The 23,494-nt window shown below is 45.0% G+C and overlaps 1 protein-coding gene across 5 annotated transcripts in view; it reads right to left on the reverse strand.

Annotated features, from left to right (window-relative positions):
• The window catches only part of KLHL20 (kelch like family member 20), a 151,634-nt gene that overhangs the window by 7,685 nt on the left and 120,455 nt on the right, over nt 1-23,494 (reverse strand). For all 5 annotated transcript variants that reach the window (XM_073593211.1, XM_073593214.1, XM_073593213.1 and 2 more), the window contains 4 exons: nt 22,875-23,018; nt 20,289-20,422; nt 15,187-15,395; nt 1,432-1,538 (listed from right to left, as the gene is read on the reverse strand). In XM_073593211.1, coding sequence (XP_073449312.1) covers nt 1,432-1,538; nt 15,187-15,395; nt 20,289-20,422; nt 22,875-23,018 — 594 coding nt within the window. The remainder of the gene's footprint in view (nt 1-1,431; nt 1,539-15,186; nt 15,396-20,288; nt 20,423-22,874; nt 23,019-23,494) is intronic.

Below are 23,494 nucleotides of genomic sequence, written 5' to 3' on the forward strand. Positions count from 1 at the left end.
AGTGAATTTAAATAACATTTCACCTATTTTATATTGCTGGTCATTACCTACTGTTCAAAATAACATTTATATTACCATAAAAAAGCTCATGCTACGCTTACTATTGTAGACAAAAAAATAAAAAGCCAAGCCACACTATTCATATTGTTATCACTATAGACCCTGTGCTTAAAACCTAAAAGAGGAGTACAGTTGTACTTAATGTTTATATACCCCTGGCAGAAATTATAAGATATTTTTAAAGCGATCCAAATTAAATCTCACTCCAGGGTAATTTTTGTTTGTTCTGTTTGGTGTATTGTAAGTGAGCTGTCTAGTGGCATTGGTGCAAAGCAGTTTACAAATTCTGTCATGAGTATGTAAAATGCCTCATCTGATGACAACCACTCCACTATACATATACATATATATACACACACACACACACACTTTAAGCATTTCAGGGATAATTATTTTGCTTTGAAAGTAAATCCTCCTAAATGACCTTCCCTCAGCAAAAAGCTAAATGTAACTTCAGATCTCAACTCATTCCTCTTTACACTTCCACCCCATCCTCAAGTAGCACTTACAGAAATGGTGACCTGTACATCACATGCATACGTAGGCACCCAGTCACAGAGATGGAGATGTGTAGTCTGTTCATCTCTATGGACAGGTACCTGTTCAGCTTCAAACAAGTCAATCTGGTAGCATGTTCTAAAAAAGATTGCATTTCCAAACTAATAGTAATGGAGTGTTCAACACTGCAAAGTCAGTATGACAGAAAGATTACTATTAGTTAACCAAGTAGAACGCCAAGTAACTTAAGGTGGAGTTCACACTGGCATTAAAAGCAGGCGTTAAAAAAACCCCTCAAACGGCTATGCACAAGATACAATAGACAGCACATAGTACCGTTCACACTATCAAAACAGGAAGTGTTAGCGTAGCTTCAAACTTAAAGCCTCATGTTGAGTCAGGAGACATTTGAAGCCTTTCAACGCCTCTCATTCAAGTCTATGGTAACGCTTCGCAGATGCTCTGGTAGGTAGTTGAGGAGCAGTTGTGGGGTGTAAAGATTATCTTATTACTGGTAAAGGAATAGGCGTTTGTGAAACAGTTTTAACGCGCCTAACGCTCGTGAAAAGCTTCAGAACTGCCCATAGAGCGTTTGGGGAGCATTTTTAACTCCTCATTAACGATTGTAAAATGCCTGTCTAATGCCCATACTAAAGCTCATTTACGCAAGTCTAACGCCCATACTAGCACTATAGGGGCGTTTGTTAAGTGTTAGAAATGTATTCGTGTGAACAAGCCCTAAGGATCAATAGTATGTTAACTTTTTTTTTTTACTTGAAAGCATTTATACAGAGTTAGTAACTTAGTTAGGTTAACGAAGTTAGTTAGGCACAACAGAGACAATCTGTATATAGTAGAGATAAACATTCTCACCTCCAAGTGTTAGCATCTGGGTCAAACACTTCTATAGTTTTCAAGTACGTTGTTCCATCAAATCCACCTACAGCCATCAACTGCCCATTGACCACAGCTAGACCGACCTATGACATTGATAAAAGTGAAATAAGCATGAGCAGTACTACATACCATATGAAATTATTCTTTAATAAGCACAATGCTACAATTGTTCTCTAAGGCATTGCTAGCTTGCAACTATGTTAATCATTTTTAACTTTATAAATTTATAGAACTGGTGGCCATAACATGGACTGAACATGCTACCTCAAAATAAATACAAATTAACCTGCCTTAAAAAGAGTATTGTTGCTTAAATAATTAGATGGACCCCCAGAAGGTCTGTGTACTCCACACTAAGGAACATGCTTTTGTTTTTATCATCTGTAAGCAATATGGTTCTCTATGTACATTTATTAAACTGGGATAAACTGTGGCAGTGACCATCATAGCTTATCTTCACTGTGCTGCAGTTTAATAGGCTGTGATGAGTAGTGAAGATGTTCGCCACTTCTCATTGCAGCTCAGTGAGAACCTGCCAGTGAGTTTAAGGCAAGGATAGTTTGCCAACTCTTGTAGAAGCCTTTCAACCTGGCAGCAGCGTTTTGGCAGAAAAAATACCTGAAACTTCTAAAAGTTTGTACACGTTTAGTCTTGCTTACAGATGTCAAGCGCTTGAGTGTGCATTAATTTCATTGGCTAGAATAATAATGTATCCCAGCTATTGAAATGATTAAATGACAAAGCACTAAACGTGCCTAGCATTAACACGCATTTAGTCGTGTGCACAAGCAGCAATTGTTTTTTCTGCCAAAACTCTGCTGCTCCTGGATGCTCTGGCAGTGGGATTTTTATTTGTTTGCCTCTAAAAGCCCCTGTCACTAAACACTGCAGGGGAGTTTAGAGGCAGGAAAAAAAAAAAAACACGCCAGACGACCCTAGAAGCAGCTGCAAAAATGTCTAGTGTGCGTGAGGCCTTATACAAACAGCCAGTTTATTAAGGTGCAATATAAACTCCTTACTGGCCGTTTTCTCGCTTCCTGCTTCTCCACTACAAAAGGTGTCTATAGCAGAAAGAGAAGCTGGAAATGGCTGTGATGACATCTTTTTGACTGAGCAGTTTATAATGAATGTCCAGTGGTAATAAATGAAACAGCCAGAAGAATAAAGTAGTATGGATGCAGCTACTACACAAGGTCATCATAACAGAAAAAAAAAAATAGAATTTTGACTTGCATATAAATTCCATCTCTTGGACTACAGTACAAGACTCTCTGTGGGACTCCAGTTTTTCAGCAAGTAATAAGGAAAAACAAAACAGAGGGGAGGGACCTGTTTCCTGTACTGTGCTCCAAGATATGGAAACTGCAGGCAAGTCAAATTTCTCATTATCTTAACTCTTACAGGACAGGACAGGACACAAGACCCGTAGTTGCTACCCATCCCCCTCTTCCCAGGTCCTCTAAACTCAAATTTTCTGCTCTGTCCCAGAATCGCACCACCTGGGGCGCCCTACCATTAGGCAGCATCTACCGGCACAAAATCTATATTATACGTAAGCCAAGCCATATCACTGAACACTTGTGTCACTTTGTGTATGCGCTACCCCCCCCCCCCCCCCCTCCATTCCTTATTTATGTTCTGTCAGTGTGGGCTGCATCTCATTTATTGAGCTGTATTGTTACATAATCTAACCCCCCATTCTTAGGGGTTGACTCACTTTTGTCTCTTTACCATGTAAACACTGTTCCTTCCCTCAATAAAGATTTTTGAACAAGGATGACAGGACACAAGACTTATAGTCATAGACCATGGGACTTCCCCAAGCACAAAAACCGAGGGGTGGGCAAAAATATAGTAAAAAGCAGTAAACATTCAGATGACTGCACGGAGCACCCTGGGGCAAAACTTGCATCAGCAGAAGCCTGGAAATCCACCTGGTGAAATTGAGAAGGTATGAACTGAAGACCAGGTGGCAGCTTGAGCGAGCCATTAGTGAAGGGGGGGAACCCTTTCCTTGAGGGCATAAGCCCTGTAAATTAGCTGCATGGGTCACCTACCTATGTGGAAGAGGCAGCTGGATGTCCCTTCTTGGAACTTTGAGAGGACAAAAAAGGGATTTAGATTTTCCCAGAGGAAATATTTCCAGCTAGGTAACTAGCACCAACACCAACTGTTTTGACCACATCCATGCATTTGTGGTTGTAAAGGGAAACTTTTAAACACATTTTTTTTTTAAACTAAAAAACATAGTATATTTACCTGCTCTGTGCAATGGTTTTGCACAAAGCAGCCCTGATCCTGCTCTTTTTAGGTTCCCCACTGGCGAGCTCCTGGCTTCTCCTATGATGTAGGAGAAGGGTTAAGTGTGGCAGTTGTCAGTAGTAAGGCTCTAAGTATCAGAATGTTTATGGGAGCAATGACTCCTGTGGAGATCAGGTTCCCCCTGACAGTTAAGGAATTGTAGATCCCACTGCAGCCTGACGGGAGGAAGCAACAGATACCATCCTTAGGAGAGGGGAGGAAGGATTTCCTGGATTCTAGAACTTTAAGATAAAAAACACACAAAGCTTGTGTGGAATTCAGCGCTAAAGGGAACCTGGTAGTTTCCTGGATTTTCGGGCTGAGTTGGAAATTCATTAAGCCTGGGAGATTTTTGCATGGCTGAAAAGCAACTGTGGGTGATCCAAAAAAAAAAAAAAAAAAAAAAAAAAGGATCCGTTTGTCCCACATCATGTGAATGTCGAGCTACAAAAACAACCACCTGAACCTAAAACAAAAAACTGCCTTGAAGGAGGCTACAATGATGCCCAGAAACTCTTTTGCAGATGCAAGTCAAGGAATGCCTGGTTGATCCCTATGTCCAACAACTGGACCTCAGGGAAACAATCCTTTTATGAGGAAGGAAAATTTTGGCCTGGGCGATGTCTGGAATTAGTCCTAGATACCAGCCCAGGCGATGGGAGGGTAGACTTTTTGAATTATACACTCACTGAAAGTATGAGCTAGATTATCCTTTGAATGTTGAAAGACAAGACTGTGGCTAAGGAATCTTTCAGCAGGAATTTGTCTAGGCAACCCTATGACATGGATGCCCTGAGATCTTAGCAAATCCAGATGGGTCGCAAGCATCAATTCTTGGTGCAGAGCCCAAATGGCAGGGCAACATATTGTAGTGGTTGACCTCCCACAGCAAAATATAGAAAGTGCTGGTGTGCAGAAAAGAGAAGAATGTGAAAATGGGTTTCTTGGATGTCAACCAATGCCAGAAATTTTCCTAATTAGAGAAAGGTAATGACAGACCTTGAGGACTCCATGTATAAAATGGAGACACACAGACACCAGTTTAGGGATTTTACGTCCAAAATTGGGGGGGGTGGACCCATTTGCTTTTGGGACCGTAAAGAGGTTAGAATAAGACCCGTTAAAACTAACTCTGCAGAAACTGGCATTACCACTCCTGCCTAAAGTTGATTGCTGCCACCAGGTCTGGCTGTCTTTGAGGTGGTGAAGCTGGCAGATTGGCAGCCACTGGAAATGACAAACTGGACCCAGAGGTTCAAGACATTTCTGATCCAGACTGGTGTGAAGGCCAACAACGGAACTGAGATATTGCGGCAGACACTCTGACACTTTGTGGGAACCAGTGGCACGAATACAGTGATCAGTGCTAAAAAAATATGCACTGTCACTGTACTAATGACACTGGCTGAGAAGGGGTTAAACATCTAGGGCGATCAAAGGGTTAAATGTGTGCCTAACAAGTGTTTGTGTGTACACCATGTGGTGTTCTTTTACTAAGGGATGTGCTGGATTTTATTCCCTGTTTTACAGGGAAAACAAAATCCATCACATCCCTGCTGACAGGACAGAGCTCTACACGGTTTTCTTTTTCATACATCATGGGACACAGAGTTAGGCTAATATTCATTACCTACTGGGTTATACTTCATCTCTAGGTGAATGGACACTGGTAGACCAAAGGTCTTTAGACAGGAAGCAATCCCCTATATAACCCCTCCCATACAGGAAGTACTTCAGTTTTTTACCAGTGTCTGAGCTCTCTGAGCTCCAGGTCTCTTGTGCCACAAACGGTTCCTAAATAAATTAAGGGATTGACCGATCAGATCCATTTGACACAGGCTCTATAATCCATTTGACACAGAGCATAATCTCTGCTTAGATAAATGGTACCCGAGCCTCGCAAAGACAACTCAAGATCCTGCGAGGTTTTGCTTGTAATGCGGCCTCCAGGCGCTGGACCCTACGAAGTGGAATCCTGGACATCACAGCACTAAGGTATTCTGGTAGGGTGTTGTACCCAGTCCTTGAAGGTCCTCAAGTGACAAGAACCCGCCGTGATGGTCTCTTAGTTTACTAAGCTGCCCTGCGCCTGGACAGGTAAATGAAACCCCTTTATTTACTTATTGTGGGGTTTCCCAGTGATTGTAACAATCAGTCAAGCTAGCTAAAGGCTGGACACCTGTGTGCGGTGACCATACGGGAGAGTTTTGGGCTAGCTGTGGATGTTTGCAAAGTGTACCTTTTTTGCTTGTGCCTGGCCATTTTGCCATGGCGCACGTGCATCCGCTGTGCTCAGCAGTTTGTTTGGCAGCCATGGCCATAGCCTTTATCTGGGCGCATGAAGATTTGCGTCATACACGAATACAGCCACGCCCATTCATTGGGACCGCGCACGTGTGTGCGCACACACGCATGCACAGAACGTTACAGCGCACGGCCAGCTTATTCAAGCTGTGTATGCCAAGCATGCGGTGCTTCCAGAAGGCAGCAGTGGAACACAGAGCAGGCTCTGAACCAGGCATTTGCAGCGGTTCATTTCTCCTTACCCGGGGGTCACGTGAGTCACCAGGTGTTGCTTGGCAGGCTAAAGGTGCTTAGCAGGATTGTTGCATAGGGCCTTGGTGAGCCCTATTAAAGGGTCTCCCTTCTGAGGTGTGTTAATACTACACCCAATTACTCTTTTTGTTGCTAGTAAATGTGTTCAAAAAAAGAGGAGCGGGACTAACACTACAGGGAAGGGCACACCTATGTCGTCAGTAGTTCATGATGAACCTAGTCGTATCCCTAGTGTTGTATCCCCTAAAAGACCAGAGGCTTCTGGGCAATCTGAGTCGCTGCGCCTATCTAGTATTGTGCCTACAGTCAATGCTGCTGCTTCACCCTTTATCACCAAAGATGAACTGTCCTCAGCCCTAGCCGGGTTAGAGCACAGGATCGCTGGAATGACTGCCTCCATCCCGCAGGGTGGCAAGTAGCGTGACAGATCCCCCTCACCGGAGCCTCCTAGTTTGGAGCAGGAATGGGTTGAGGATGGGAAGAGCTAAAAGCTCAGGATTCTGTGGAGAGCCTGGCGGATAAGTCTGCTTCCGAGCAAACTGGACAAGGAGATATTCAGTTGATTTCTGCCTCTCAGTTGCAGAGGCTTTTGATCCTGACTCTTACCGAGATGGTTTGTTCTGCCTTTAAGTTGCCTCTTGCAGAGTTTACCGAGCCCCCCTGGTCCTCTTTGGGGTCCCTGAGGCCTCTTCAGGCCACACAGGCTTTCCCCTTACACCCTCTGTTGGAACAGGCGGTGTATGCTGATTGGGAACATCCGGACAGGATTTTTCTTCCTCCTAAGAGGTTTTCCATTTATATCCCATGGATGAAAAATTTGTTAAGAAGTGGAGCATGCCAGCCGTAGATGCAGCAGTCTCTTCCTTAAACAAGAACTTAATGTGTCCGGTAGATAACGCACAGGGCTTGAAAGACCCTGTTGACAAGAAATTGGAGTCATTATTAAAAGCTTCCTTTTCTTTGGCCAGTTCAGCTATTCAGCCAGCTGTTGCAGCAATTGATATCTGCCAGTCCATAAAGGATCAGGTCAGACGGCCTGACAGGCCAAACTGGGAGGATGATCTGGCTGAAAATAAGACAGATATTTCTTGAGCGCTGCGTATTGCTGTTGACGCCTTAAAAAATTCAATGCAACAGGTTTTTCGTTTGGCTCTCTTGTCTGTACATATGCACAGACTTTGTGGGTTAAGAACTGGTGAGCCGAGCTTCCTTGTAAAAAGTTATTGGCAGGATTCCCCTTTCATGGGGAATGTTTATTTGGTGATCATTTGGACAAGTATATCCAAAAGATTTCTTTAGGGAAGAGTTCTCTACTTCCTGTGAAGAAAAGCACCAGGCGTCCCTCGTTTAAAACCTCAGGGACTAGGCGTAGAGCCAGGGGCAACCCGCAAGGCCAGGGCCAGAAAAAGCCCTGGGTCCAAAACTCTTAAACCCAGCACCAAGCCCTCCTTTTGAGGGGACGCCTCCACTCTATCGGGTGGGGGGCGAAGGCTGTTGCACTTTGCGGACATTTGGAGAACAATAGTTCAGTACGAGTGGGTCAGCTCAACTATATCCCACGGTTACAAGCTGGAGTGGCAGGGAGTTCCCCCTCAGAGGCTTCTAGGATCCAGCGTTCCCTCAGATCCTCCAAAAAGAGACTTATTGCTTCAGGCACTACATCATTTAGTGCATCAAGGAGCAATTGTAGAAGTTTCTGTATCCGAAAGGGGCGCAGGGTTTTACTCAAACCTGTTTAAGGTTCAAAAACCAAACGGCGACACAAGGCCCTTTTTGGACTCAAGATCCCTGAACCAGTATCTACTAATTCAGTCCTTTCAGATGGAGTCTGTCCGCTCAGTAGTAGCCTCACTCCAGATGGGAGACTTTCTAGCCTCCATCGATCTAAAAGATGTGTACTTACACGTACCCATCTTTCAGCCTCATCAGATATCCCTGCAATTTGCAGTAGAGGAACGTCGTTTTCAGTTTTGGCTCTACTCTTCGGGCTTGCTACAGCTCCCCGGGTGTTCACAAAGGTACTAGCACCAGTACTGGGCCTTTTAAGGGCCCAAGGGATCTTGGTGCTCGGGTATATGGACAACCTCCTGCTCAGAGATCACTCACTACAGGCTCTAGAACAGAGCATAACATGCACAGTGCGGTATATGGAAAGCTTAGGCTGGATCATAAATACTGAAAAATCAACCTTGAGACCAGCTCAAAGTCTAAAGTATTTAGGTCTGATCCTAGATATGGTCCACTGTCTGTCCCCCATCACTTCCAATACCAAATAATAGGATTTTTAAAAACAGCTTACCTGTAAAATCCTTTTCTTTCGAAGGACATCACGGGACACAGAGCCACAGTAATTACTGATGGGTTATATAGGGTATCACTGGTGATTGGACACTGGCACACCCTATCAGGAAGTTCAACCCCCTATATAATCCCTCCCCCTTGCAGGGATACCTCAGTTTTGTAGCCAAGCAATATAGTGTATTAGAAGAGGGGCGGGACCTCTGTGTCCCGTGATGTCCTTCGAAAGAAAAGGATTTTACAGGTAAGCTGTTTTAAAAAATCCTATTTTCTTTCTCGAACATCACGGGACACAGAGCCACAGTAATTACTGATGGGATGTCCCAGAGCAATGCTACCTGACGGGGGGGAAACCACGACCAAGTAGGGTGCAATCAGACCTAAGGACCCTGTACCGCTGCCTGCAGCACACTACACCCAAAGGCGATATCCTCGTGCCTTCTCACATCCACCTGAAAGTGGTGATCTGGTGAATGTATGAACTGAAGACCAGGTTGCGGCCTTGCAGATTTGAGCCATAGAGGCCCGGTGATGCACTGCCCAAGAAGCACCAATAGCCCTTGTGGAATGTGCCCTGATCTGAAATGGAGGAATCTTTTGTTTCAAACCGTAAGCTTGAATAATCAATTGTCGAATCCATTTAGAAATGGTTGCTTTTGACACTGCCTGTCCTCTATTGGGACCCTCTGGCAGCACAAACAAAACATCCGTCTTGCGGATCTGAGCAGTTGCACCGAGATAGGCCTTAACTGCTCTTACTACATCCAACGAATGTAGAGATCTCTCTTCCGGAGAACAGGGATCTGGAAAAAAGGAAGGTAGAACAATGTCTTGGTTTAAATGAAAATCAGAAACCACCTTCGGTAAAAAACTAGGATGAGGGCGTAGTACCCCTCTATCCTTGTGTATAATCAAATAAGGCTCCTTACAGGAAAGGGCTGCTAATTCTGAAACGCTTCTAGCAGAAGAGATGGCCACCAGAAAAATTAACTTCCTTGTCAACAAGACCAAAGGAATCTGACTTATTGGTTCAAAAGGCTGTTTCTGTAACACAGCCAGGACCAAGTTCAAGTCCCAGGGGTTTAGGGGCACTTTAACCGGAGGATTAAGATGCATCACCCCCTGCATAAAGCTTCGGACCAAAGAATGCGAAGCAAGTGGCCGCTGAAATAATACTGATAAAGCAGAGACCTGGCCCTTGATGGTACTCAAGGCCAGCTTCATCTCTAATCCTAATTGTAGAAAATCAAGAATTCTACCTATGACATATTTCCTGGGATGCCAACCTCTGGATTCACACCAGGATACATAAGCTTTCCAGACTCTATGATAAATCATCCTGGAAGCTGGCTTCCTTGCATTAATCAAGGTATATATGACAGGACCTGAGAGCCCACGACTCTTCAGAACGTGGGTCTCAATAGCCAAACCGTCAAATTTAGCGTTTGTAAGGCAGGATGGAACACTGGACCTTGAGATAACAGGTCTGTGCGTACCGGTAGGGTCCACGGGGAACCCACCATCATCCTTACTATTTCTGCATACCAAGTCCTTCTGGGCCAAGCGGGGGCCACCAGAAGTACCGACTTCCTTTCCTGCCTGATCCTGCGAAGGAGTCGTGGTAGTAGCAGAATAGGCGGGAATGCGTAAATCAGTGAGAACCGATGCCACGGAATCACCAACGCATCCGTCCCGCATGCAAGAGGATCTTTTGTCCTTGCCACAAATCTGTCTATCTTTTTGTTGAATCGGGATGCAAAGAGATCTACATCTGGAACCCCCCATCTTTGGCATATGGCCCAAAAGACGTCGGGATGCAGAGACCATTCCCCTGGAAGTAACTGCTGGCGACTTAGATAGTCCGCCTGCCAGTTCTCTATTCCCGGGATGAAAACTGCCGATATGCATGGCACATGCATCTCTGCCCAGACTAAGATCTGGTTCACCTCCTTTTGAGCAGCTCGGCTCCGGGTGCCTCCCTGATGATTGACATAAGCCACTGCTGTGGCATTGTCGGACTGGATCCTGACTGGACAACCCTGTAGCCTGGTAGTCCAGGCTTTTAGGGCTAGATATATCGCCCGGATCTCCAGAATGTTGATGGGTAAGGTCCTCTCGGTCTTGGACCACATCCCCTGAACCGCAGACTGTTCCAGAACTGCTCCCCAACCTGACAGACTGGCATCTGTTGTTACCACCGTCCAGGTAACCGGTAGAAAGGATTTCCCCTTCTGCAGGTTTTCGGGTATGAGCCACTAATTGAGGCTCTGATGCGACAGGTGCATCAGAAAGTCTAATGCCTGAACCTTCTTGTTCCAGGTCGACAGAATACTGTGTTGCAGCATTCTTGAATGAAACTGAGCATAGGGAACTGCTTCGAATGAAGACACCATCTTCCCTAGTAGCCTCATACAAAGGCAGACAGAGGGACCCTTCTTGGTCCTGACTGCCAGAATCAGCTCTTTTAAAGCAGCGATCTTTGCATGGGGTAGAAATATTATCTCCTGGCTTGTATCTATAATCAGACCTAAATACTCCAGTCTTCTTACTGGTTTTAGGAAAGACTTTTCTAGGTTGAGGATCCAACCCAGGTGTTCTAGATACCTGACTGTGGTCCTCAAGTTTCCATTCAAAGAGGCTACCGACCGGTCTATCAAGAGCAGGTCGTCTAGGTATGCTATGACAGCTATACCCTGAGCCCTTAATCTGGCCAGAGGAGGAGCCAAGATCTTTGTGAACACTCGAGGTGCAGTGGCTATCCCGAAAGGCAGAGCCACAAACTGGAAATGGCGCCCTCCTACCTCGAAGCGCAGAAACTTCTGATGAGCAGGAAAAATGGGCACATGCAGATATGCATCTCTGATGTCTATCGATGCCAGAAATTCTCCTCCCTGCAGGGTGGGAACTACTGTCCGAATTGATTCCATGCGGAAGGATTGAATCCTTAGGCATCGGTTCAGATCCCTTAAATCCAGAATGGGTCTGACATCCTCATTTGGCTTTTGGACCGTAAAAAGGTTGGAATAGAAGCCCAATCCCTGGTCCTTTGCGGGAACTATCATAATGACCTCCTGCGACAAAAGTCGCTCTAACGCTAGAAGGAGCGACTGCTTCTTTTCTGGGTCTCTGGGGACACTTGATCTGAGGAACCGAGGAGAGGGAAATTCCTGAAACTCCAGCTTGTACCCTAAGGTTACCGTGGAGATTACCCATCTGTCCTGGAAATCCTCCTACCAGAGCCCTGAGAACTGTCGCAGTCTTCCTCCCACTCGAGTGAGCGGGGGCGCCCCCTCATGCAGAGGTCTTAGTGTTTTGCCTAGTAGGCTTCTTCCCCCAAGACTTCTTTTGTCCCTGGGGTTGACTCTTGTCTCTGGACCCAGATGGAGGCGGCCGTCGAGACTGTCTGGAGGCTGAAGCCCCCGGCGCTGGGGAAAGAGTCCGTTTGAAAGAGGGACACTTACTCTTCTTCTTGACAGGTCAGAGTGCTTTTCCCACAAGAGATTCTCTTGATATAGTTATCCAAGTCTTCTCCAAACAACCTTGCACCACAAAATGGAAACCCAGCCAGCAGCTTCCTACATGGTGCTTCGGCTGACCAATTTTTCAACCATAGGATTCTACGTATATGCACCAACCCCAGTGAAAGACGGGAGGTTTGCACGATAGAATCTCTAATGGCGTCAACTACAAAGCATAAGGCTGCTGGAAGGTTAGCAAACCCCTGGGCCTGCTGTTCAGGTAATACTTTGATGACCTGCTTAACATGGTCTCTTAAGTATTGACAGACTCCAATCGCTGCTACTGCAGGTTGAGCCACTGAACCTGCTAAGGAGAAAACATCCTTCAATAGGGATTCCATCTTTTTATCTACAGGATCCCTGAGCATCTGAGCATTGTCTACAGGACAAGTCAGACTATTATTTACGGAGGAAATGGCAGCATCAATGGCCGGTATTCCCCACATTTTAATAAACTTTTCTTGCATCGGATAAAGTGTTGAAAACTTTCTTGGCGGAAAAAAACGTTTGTCTGGGTGATCCCACTCAGAATAAATGAGCTTTTCAAGTAAATTATGAACAGGCAAAGCCTGTGCTGCTTGGAAAGGTTTCAGTGACCCCAAAGCAGAAGAGGATTCTTTAGCAGTTTCAGGTAGGGGCAACTTAAATGTGGAGCGGACCAATCCAGTAAGGATCTGCACTAAGACTTTCTCTTCTTGGGAAGTCGCAGAGGGTCCCTCTCCACCTGATTCCTCCGAAGAGGAATCATCTGTCCCATCCCGATCCTCTGAAAGGGATTTGTCTCCTTTATCCCAGAGCTCCTCTGTCTGAGGGTCTTGGGGAACAGAGGAAGGCCTAGTGCGATTTCTTCTACTGAGTGAAGACGTAATCACGGCCATTAATCTTTCCTCTAGATCATTAATGGTTGAGGAAAAAACTTCTTGTGTAATATATACAGGGGCTGAAGTGCCAGAAGCAGGTGTAGCCCCTGACCCCAACGGCTCTCCCTGGCTAGCCGTCCCTGGCCCATCGGGGGGGAGGATGCTGCTGACAGGAGGCCCCTCAGAACCTGAATGAGATCCCCTAGTGTCTCTGGTTCTTGGGGTGCTTGAACCTCTTCTACCCATAGTGCAAAGCAACAAGGTGTGAGGTATACAAATGAACACTGCCTGCTGAGCGATGTAGTCTGGCTAAAAGCCTTGCTACCCAATGCTCAGTCTGGTGTTACTTCAGTAAATGCTGCCTAGGAGAATGCCTGTGTCCCACCTTACATGCGACCATCAGCTCTGTGTCTCTCCAAAGCCTGTGTGCACCTGTACAGAGTGCCTTTAATAGCCTGCAGCTGGCCTGAGTGGGAGTCTAAGCACCTGTGCTGACGTCCCGCCCCCCCCCCCCCCCCTCTACCACCACCCCGCCTCGAGTTTTGAAAAAAACGAGCGCTTCCCGCGCCGGCCGACTCTCCTGTAATACTATAGAGGAAGTCTGAGGGGGAGGAGGGAGAGAAGCTGGTAGTGAAGACCTGCCTAAACAGCAATGGTCAGAAATGGTGGCCTGAGGCAGCGGAGCCCGAGCGGTATAACCACTTTATAGACCCCTGTGGCCCCTCTCTAGCCTGGGGGGGAACATTCAAACCTGAGAAATCCCCACTTCCATCCTACCTTTGCAGCCGGCCTGAGTCGCTGAAAAAACATGTGCAGTGATGAATCACTGAGACAGACAGTCCAGCATGTGAAGGTTTGTGCTCTTGGCAGCCCCCGGTGGTCACAATAGGCACAGCATGCATTTACCTTAAAGGAGAAAAGCCACTAGAACTCAAAAATTCTGTGGAATCTCCTCTTACTATATCCAGCCGCAGGGTTCAGTTTACACAGACCCAATCTTCACCTCTCACGGTGGGCTCCATTTGAAAAAACCGTCAGAGACTGGGGCCCCCTATGAATAGGGGGATCCTGCAGTTCTGGGCCTGTAAAGCACCCAGCCAGAAATTAGGAAGCTTAAAGCCATTTTCTGATCTGCGGGGTCCAGCTCTCTAAAAAGAGAAGTGTTACGGGTAAAACCTTGTTTCTTCGGACACGAGGCTCGGGTACCATCCAATTCGGCCATGAAAGGACACTTTGAATGGATCCGGTTCGCCTGGCTTGCCCCAGTATAGGATATAGGATATTCCCTTTGGAGCTCAGCACAGGACATCTTTGCACGTCCATCACCTAAGACACTGGCATAAAAACTGAGGTATCCCTGCAAGGGGGAGGGATTATATAGGGGGTTGAACTTCCTGATAGGGTGTGCCAGTGTCCAATCACCAGTGATACCCTATATAACCCATCAGTAATTACTGTGGCTCTGTGTCCCGTGATGTTCGAGAAAGAAAAATACGTTTGTAAGACGTCCAAGGTAGGCAACTGCATATTAGAGATATTTTCAGGTGGCGACAATACACGAACTGAAATTACACCACACATATAAAAACAGGACACGGTCACAATTACAGGGAAACCCTGTCTTACCTTATACACACCAAACTTCACTCATCATGGAGGGCATACCTCTGAATAGGCCCTCAGGGTCTGGGTGCCATAGGAATGGACCATAGCCCTGACCCTGTATATTACTCTGCAGCTTATTACACTTTTTGCACCACATGCAAAGGTGAGTGCCGAACACAGGATCCAATGCTGAAACAAATATTACAAGCCAGCCCCGCTATAGCAGGGTCCAGGCACAGCTCCCAAGATGTACATCAAGGGCAACCGATCCAGAAACTGCTGGTGAGCCCTTAGGCAATAGGCGCTTGGATCTTGACAGAAATGTCAGTCAAAACAGAGTAGAAATTTTTCCAGAGAAGAGTTGCGTCATCTAAGGACACAAAACTGAGTAGGTGGGGTTCTACGAGTGTGCACTTAGATGCGTTTCTCGCAAATCTTTTGCCAGTGTTCAATCACCTCAAGGTAGTAGCATATAACCCATGATCTAGGACGACAAGTCCTAAGCTATATAATTAAGATAAAATAACATGGTTATATTTTGTTTGCACCTTTCCATCCTACTATATGAATACAAAGTTTAAGAGCCGTCTTACCCCACTTCGTCGGGAAGTCATGGCAACCACGGGTGACCACTGATTGGTCCTGGGATTGTACCGTTCAGCACTGCTTAGCTCTGTGGTGTCATCTCTTCCACCTACTGCATAGATCATATCCTGGTACACAGCACAGCCCAGGTGCTTTCGTCGTGTGCCCATTGGTGCTATTGTGTGCCAGCGGTTTTCCTGAGGATTGTAGCGCTCCACTGAAACATACAAAACAATGAGATGATGGATCAGTCACATCTTTTTTACCTGATCTGCAGAACAAAATCATTTATCAGCATGAATATATGGCACAGTGAGCATCAAAGCAAGGAGATTATATAACATTTCCTGAGTAGACTGACGTCATATTCGTGACAACGGAAGTGACCTCATATGCTGTTGGGAACCCAGAAGTGCCAGGGCTTACTGTACTGGATCTCATTGTTTTCTGTATTTGTATCTTAGGTTCAATAAGTTGTATTGTCCTGTGGGCCAGTGGAACCTATATACTTATATATATGGCATTAAGTAGTACCTATATTCAAGGTAGAGAGCCAGAATACTGGTAATTCCGAAATGAGATTTTGTACAACCAAGCTGGAGGTGTAGATAAGAGGGGAAGACAAAAAAAAGGCAAGTCATAAAAAGGGAAGAGAAGAGTGTATAGAAAAGAAAGGGGCGGGGGAGGGGGCGGGGAGACAGCGAGCTCCAATCAAGGGGGGGGGGGGGTTCAAATCGGGGGAGTAAGAGCAGGGTTATTGTGATTGGGCTCTCAGGGGGTTCTTGTCGCTGAGAGTCTGTGCTTCAATTTCTCAGATGTAGAGTAATGCCTCCAGATACTGCAGGTGGTGGAGAATTTGTCACATTTATCCAAGGCTTTGGCATGTATCTCCTCTATAAGCATGATATCATTGATTTCACTTTCCCACTCCAAGAGGGATGGGGGGGGATGGTGGTTTTCCAGTGTCTAGGAATTAGTTGCAGACCTGCACTGAGAAAAAATTTCAAGAGGCTGGACTTCTGGGATTTTATTGAGCCGGGGAGTGTTTGCTTGTATTTTTATGCTGACCGAAGGGCTGGATAAATAAGGACTCAACTGAAGAAGAAGCTGACAAAAGAGAGTTGCTTTAACCCTATGTACATCAGGTGCGATGACCATCCTAGAGATAAGAGATCATACAAATTTGGTGAGCACTCTGTATTTATACAGTTTATGTGGCGCAAAAGAGGTGAAGGATTGAGGGAAGAAGGGATAAACGGCATGTGGTTGACAAGCTAATTGAAGGACTTTCTATGAACTGCTATATACGATTATTGCTTATACACTGAGTGTTGGTGTATGTGGATGTTGATCATGCTTTCTTCATGAATACATTTATATATTATACGCACTATTGTGATTATTTAAGTGTGTGTTTTTCATATGTTGGTTATTTTCTACTTTATGAAAAACAGAAACGGAAGGCACGCACACCTAGTGCATTATCAGAGATAATTTAACCACTTGCCGCCCGCCATATAGCAAAATCATGTCGGCAAAGTGGTTGCAATATCCTGACCGGATGTCATATGACGTTGTCAGGATATCAGTGGCGATTGTTGCGGCGTGTCAGTCTGACACAGCGCAACTCCGATCTAGATAAAGAGTCTCTGACAGAGGCTCTTTACCATGTGATCAGCCGTGTCCAATCCCGGCTGATCAAGATGTAAACAGGAAGAGCTGTTGACCGGCTTTTCCTCACTCGCGTCTGACAGACGCGAGTGAGGAGAGGCGATCGGCTGCTCCCCTGACGGGGGGTGGGGTGTCTGTGCTGATTGTTTATCTGCGCAGCCCCTCCTTGGATGCCCGCCCAGGACCACCAGGATGCCACCCTAAACCAGGGAAATGGCAATCAGTGCCCAGGCAGCTGCCAATCAGTGCCAATGAAAAATGCCTGCCAGTGCCAGAAATGATGCCCATCAGTGAACTCTATCAGTGCAAGCCATCAGTGAACTCAATCAGTGCAAGCCATCAGTGAACTCTATCAGTGCAAGCCATCAGTGAACTCTATCAGTGCAAGCCATCAGTGAACTCTATCAGTGCAAGCCATCAGTGAACTCTATCAGTGCAAGCCATCAGTGAACTCTATCAGTGCAAGCCATCAGTGAACTCTATCAGTGCAAGCCATCAGTGAACTCTATCAGTGCAAGCCATCAGTGCAAGCCATCAGTGCAAGCCATCAGTGCAAGCCATCAGTGCAAGCCATCAGTGCAAGCCATCAGTGCAAGCCATCAGTGCAAGCCATCAGTGCAAGCCATCAGTGCAAGCCATCAGTGCAAGCCATCAGTGCTCATCAGTGCAAGCCATCAGTGCTCATCAGTGCAAGCCATCAGTGCTCATCAGTGCAAGCCATCAGTGCTCATCAGTGCAAGCCATCAGTGCCGCCTTTCAGTGCTCATCAGTGCTGCCTTTCAGTGCCACCCATAAGTACCCATTAGTGCAGCCTTTCAGTGCCCATCAGTGTCACCTATGAGTGCCCACTAGTGCCACCTAATCAGTGCCCATCCGTGCAGCTTATCAGTGTCCATCAGTGAAGGAGAAAACGTACTTATTTACAAAATTTTATAACGAAAACAAAGAAAAACTTTTTTTTTCAAAATTTTCGGTCTTTTTATTTGTTTAGCAAAAAACAAAAACCGCACAGGTGATCAAATACCACCAAAAGAAAGCTCTAATTGTGGGAAAAAAATGATAAAAATTTAGTTTGGGTACAGTGTAGCATGACCGCGCAATTGTCATTTAAAAAGTGACAGCACTGAAAGCTGAAAATTGGCCTTAGTAGTTAAATAAGAAATTTTTGTATAAAAGTGGGTACTCACAAAATACAACTGACAAAAGGCCATAAACACAGTGCATGAACATGCACAGAACACAGGGTACACTAACGCATTTCGGGACGCACCCACTTCCTCAGAGATAGGCATTTTCTACTTTATGTTTTGGGGTATGAAACACTTATCTATTAAATAGTCCAATATAACTCGCATTTAAATTCTACATCACTGGTTCACTTAAAGCGGGGTTGTAAACCCTAAAAGAACAAAAAACAAAAAATAAAAAAAACAAAAACAAAACAAACCCTGTAAGACAGACAAAGGCATAAACGAGCGAACTCATTATGAAGTACTTACCTTAGAACAAAGCTGTTGCAGCGGCGCCCACACACTGCTGACACGGCTAACATTTTCCCTGGAGTTTCTTCTGCGTTTGCGGGCTCCGGCACAGTGACTGACCGGAGCCGCGATGTCGTCACTCCCGTGGGAGCCGCCAGTCACGGCACAGGGCCCTGTAGAAACGGCACAATCGGCCGTTCCTTCAATGCACATGCGCCAATGATGCCAGCGGCAGAGTATATAGTAAATATCTCCTAAACGGTGCAAGGGAGATATTGGAGATATTTACAGTACCTACAGGTAAGCCTTATTATAGGCTTACCTGTAGGTACAATTTAAAAGGAAGACTTTAATTATTCTTCATCCTTGGGGATGAAATTTTAGCCAGCAGCTTTTAGTGCAGGCATCACTAAATGGTGGGCCGCGGTCAAAATGCGGACCACATTACTGTTTCATTTGGAACGCCGCGGTACCATCATGGTTACCTTTTAATGGCCATTCAAACCCCTTTGTGTCAACTTGTGTGCATGTTATCAGGCCAAAATCACCAGGGTATGTAAACTTTTGATCAGGGTCAATTGGGTAGTTTCTGTTGCCATTATGATTTAAAAAGAGTAAACACAGTCGATTGATAATAAATGGCTTCAGCCAAACACTAACCATGAGTGAAAGAAATGTTTTTATGTTATTCATATTCTCTGAAAAATGGCCAAGATTCAAATTCTGCCAGGGCATGTAAATTTATGAGCACAAGAGTGTGTGTGTGTGTATATGTATGTATGTGTGTATATATATATATATATATATATATATATATATATATATATATATATATATATTTATTGTGAAGATGACATTGAATTGTGGGACCTGAAGACTTTAATGTGGGGGGGCTGAGGACATTAAAGTGGGGGAAGCCAAGGACTGTAATGTGGGGAGAGCTGAGGACTATAATGTGTGTGGCGTTTGTGTGTGTGTTGGTCGGCTCAGGACATTAAAGTGGGGGATGCTGAGGACTGTAATGTGAGGGGAGCTGAGGACTGTAATGTGGGGGGGGGGGCTGAGGACATTCAAGTTGGGGATGCTGAGGGCTGGAATGTGGGGGGAGCTGAGGCCATTAAAGTTGGGGGCTGAGTACAGCGATGTGGGGGTGGGGGTGGGGACTGAGAAAAGTAATGTGGGGGGCAATGACAGTAATGTGAAGGGGGCCTAAGACAGTAATGTGGGGGTGGCTAAGGACAGTAATGTGGGGGAGGGAGACTGAGGACAGTAAGTGGGAGGGGGCTAATGTAAATAGGGACAGAGGACAGCACTGTCAGGGGGTTGATGTTAAGGAAATGTGAGAACATTACTGTGAAAGGGGTGGAGGGGGTGATGTAAAGGGGGACCTGAGGAAACCCATCAAGAGGGGTGTGAAGGGGGAGGGGACTGAGGACACTGATGTAAGGATGGGTTCAGATCTGTGTATGTGCATTAGGTGCACACGTTATGGGTAGGTCAGCCCATTTGAATGGGCTGCACTACCCGCAAGAAAAGTGGAGAAAGAAGTCCTTGACCTTTTTTTTCCAAAATCACGCCGCACCAAGCCGCATGGTGCTGCAGCAAGATGTAGTTTGGCACATGTGAAAATGCGCCACGGGTACTGACATGATATTCAGACCTCTGCTGGAAGAATATTTTACTGACCGGACCTCGTGAATTTCAATTCAATACCCCTGTTTTAGGGGATTTGTTGATTTGGGATCAGAGTGCAGGTATTGTATATTAGGCTTGTGACAAGCCAGCACTTCACTTCTAGGACTGGCGGCCTTCAGAGTAACTACTGAGACCAAGTTAATATATCAATACAGGAAACAATACAGACTGCATGGACAGAAATATTAAATGAATTGGTATGGAGTAATAATCTCACAACAGATTTGAAAGGAAGTTGGATATAGATTTTAAGATTTACTAACCTGTATTGAGAGGAGATGTACCATCTGATCCCCCAACAGCATATAGAAAACCACCTAGAACTGCAACAGCCACTCCTAGTCTCCTTGTACTCATAGAGGCTACACGTGTCCATTTGTTTTCCTTTGGGTCGTACCTAGCATAAAAGATAACAAAACATTCATGCTTAAACAATCTTGTGTTAAACATCTGCATTAGGAGTATAGAGCAGCCTACTTTTGGTAAGAAAGTATTAATAGTAATAACATTTTCATAGGGCTTTTCTCTCGCGGGGCTCAAAGTGCTTATCAAATTGGTGTTGGAAGCTTTGAACGGAAGAACTTGTCATGTGTTGCTATAAGCCTAGGTCAGTGATGGCGAACCTATGGCACGCTTGCCACAGTTGGCACACCAAACCCTCTCTGTGGGCACGTGAGAAAATCCTGTACAAGGTGCATCTCGTCCACACCACATGCCCTCCCATAGAACTACATCTCCCACACCGCTCTGGGGCCAGGAGTGATGTGTCTAGGGTGGGCGTGGACGAGATGAAGTTGTGCTGCTGGGTTTGATGAAGTTTGGTAGGCGGAACACATGGTGGGTATTGAGCCAATGGGAGGCTGTGATGGTGCCTACTGAAGAAACCCAATCACAGGCCGTTCTTGTGCCCGGGAGCGGAGTTGGCTGATGTGGGTGTTATTGAAGCGCTGTGAAAATCATTGTTAAAGTAAGTGCATGCTGTGTGGGGAATAAACGTGTGTACACTGTTTCTGTGCCTCTTCATTTTATAACCTGGCTATGGATGTGTGCACTGTGCGGTGGAGTGATAGGAAGCAGAAACCTGGAGCAGGGGGGAGGAGGACTGAAGAGCTGATTTATGGTTATTGAGATACTGAGTTACACACATTACATGTGTATTCCTTGTTCCTTGAGGTGACTAGGTTTTTCACTCGGTAAAGGATGAGCACAGAACCATGAATATAGATTGGGTGTTTGTTTACTGCAATGATATAATCATTAGAGAGACACTGGACTGTGGATCATTGAATATTGGACTTTTTTTAAAGTGATGCATTATATATTTATTAAAATTTGACACTTGATTTTTAGTATGTATTGGTAAGATGTTATGCTACACTATTTTTATTGGATTTAATGGTTTCCTACGGTGGGTGGAATTGCTGTTTAGCGTTTTAGCAAGCAACTAGGGGGAATACACTTTTTTATTATTATTTTGGTCTGATTGCGCTGATTGATTTTATTCACTTGAAAACGCACTGGAACACACCTGTCCTTATTTAAGGTAAGAAAAAAAAGGGGGGGGAGGGGATGCACTGGACTGCATCAAAAATGCACCAAAAACGTGTATGCAGAAAAGCATCTGGAATGCATCCGGACTGCGTTTCTATGGTGTGAACTGGCAGGAACGCAGTCCGGATGCGTTCCAGATGCTTTTCTACATGCGCATTTTTGATGCGTCTTTGGTACATTTTTGATGCAGTCCAGTGCCCTTTTTCCTCCCTCTTTTCTTAACCTTAAATAGCGACATGTGTGTTTCAGTGCATTTTTGGTGCGTTTTGGTGTGTTCTGTTGCATTCCGGTGCGTTTTGATGAATTTTAAAATGTTTCAGTATAGTCCAGTGCAGGAAAAACGCAGCGTGTTCTACTTTTTTTTATGGAACTGGATCTGCAATCACTGGTGTGAACTATGCCATTGAAAAACATAACACCTACTTTCCATGCAGAAAAAAAACGCACTGGACTGCATGTGGTGTGAACTGGCCCTTAGAGTTATTTGATTTCTCAGCTAAGGAGTGCATATACCCAAGTAACAACGATTTTAAATATTACCTTCTGCTGTACCTCCTCTGAACTGTGCTAACTAAAGTGCCAGCACTGGCTAAGAACAATGAAGCAATTTACGTAGTATCTGCTTTGACTTGCCTGTAATTTTATGTGCTTTTTTTTTTCCAATATGTAAAAATTTCCATGCATAAATGTGGAAGTCCCATCGCACACATTCCTGGAATTTCAAGAAAAATGTGGATCCCAGAGCCAGGCTGTACACAAGGCCTTGACTTTTGTGCAATTTACCAACCACTGAGGTTCTGGCTTTGGATGATAGTAGTTAAGGCCCTATCATTTAGACTGTGTCTGATATTCATGTACATCCTTGGCCCCACTTGAAGAAGAAAAAAAAAGTACATAAAGAAATCTAGTGGCTGCAATCTCTGACTTCCTGCAGAACATTCGAATAGCCTTACTGCTTCCAGCTGCAATACTTTCTCTCGCTGAGAAATGAAAAATCAGTTAGGTCAAAATTTCAAATCTTAATAATCCCAGGATTGTGAAAGTACTGGAGCCATTAGATCAGCATAACACCCCAAGGTTCTGGCACTTTGTCAGCATTGATTGTAACACATCGTGGACCATATGGGGATTGCTTTGAGAAGTTCTGAGCTGCAAATTACAATCGCTATTTAAGATATAATATCCACTAAAAAATATGGAAGTAAAACACCACTCTTTGAAGAACATGGATATGCCTGAATTATATTGCGAATGCATATTATACAAACATAACTCTATAAGGTGCAGAGCCCAAATACCTTTCAACGATGTTGAGGCAAGAGACACCATCTTGTCCACCCACAGCATAAAGATATCCCCCTAGAACTGCAACACCAACACTTGTCCTGCAAGTGCTGGTAGGAGCCACATCGCTGCTCCACTGGTTTGTCTTTGGGTCATATCTGTAAAAGATGGACAAGTTACCATTGTAAGTCTTATTACAGCAGAGGTATAGAAGCAAATGCATGAGCAAATCCCCTGACTTCATTTAATCCACCAATGAACAAATAGAAACACAAAGCAAAAACACAAAACAAATAAAGCCCCACTACTTTCCATTGGAGCATATATTTAATCAGAAGCACTAAGAACCGTAGTTTTGGCTGTGATTCACTATAATCAATGCCTTAATATTCCCATTACACATGGAAGGAAACCTGTATCACCTCCACATTTAGGCTGCCAATGCGGATCTTTAGTTACCAGGCTGCATTTGCCTCCAATTTATTCTTCATACTTGTTAGGCTTCATGTATACGGGATGTTATTACAACCTCTCCTGAACGATTTAACTTGACAGATAGTAACCCACGTTTAAAACGTCCGACTTGCCGCGTTTACAATTGTGTTTAAAAGCGTTTTAAAAGAAAAGGAAAAAC

This window comes from Aquarana catesbeiana, linkage group LG07 (assembly GCF_042186555.1).
Source record: "Aquarana catesbeiana isolate 2022-GZ linkage group LG07, ASM4218655v1, whole genome shotgun sequence".
NCBI lineage: Eukaryota > Metazoa > Chordata > Amphibia > Anura > Ranidae > Aquarana > Aquarana catesbeiana.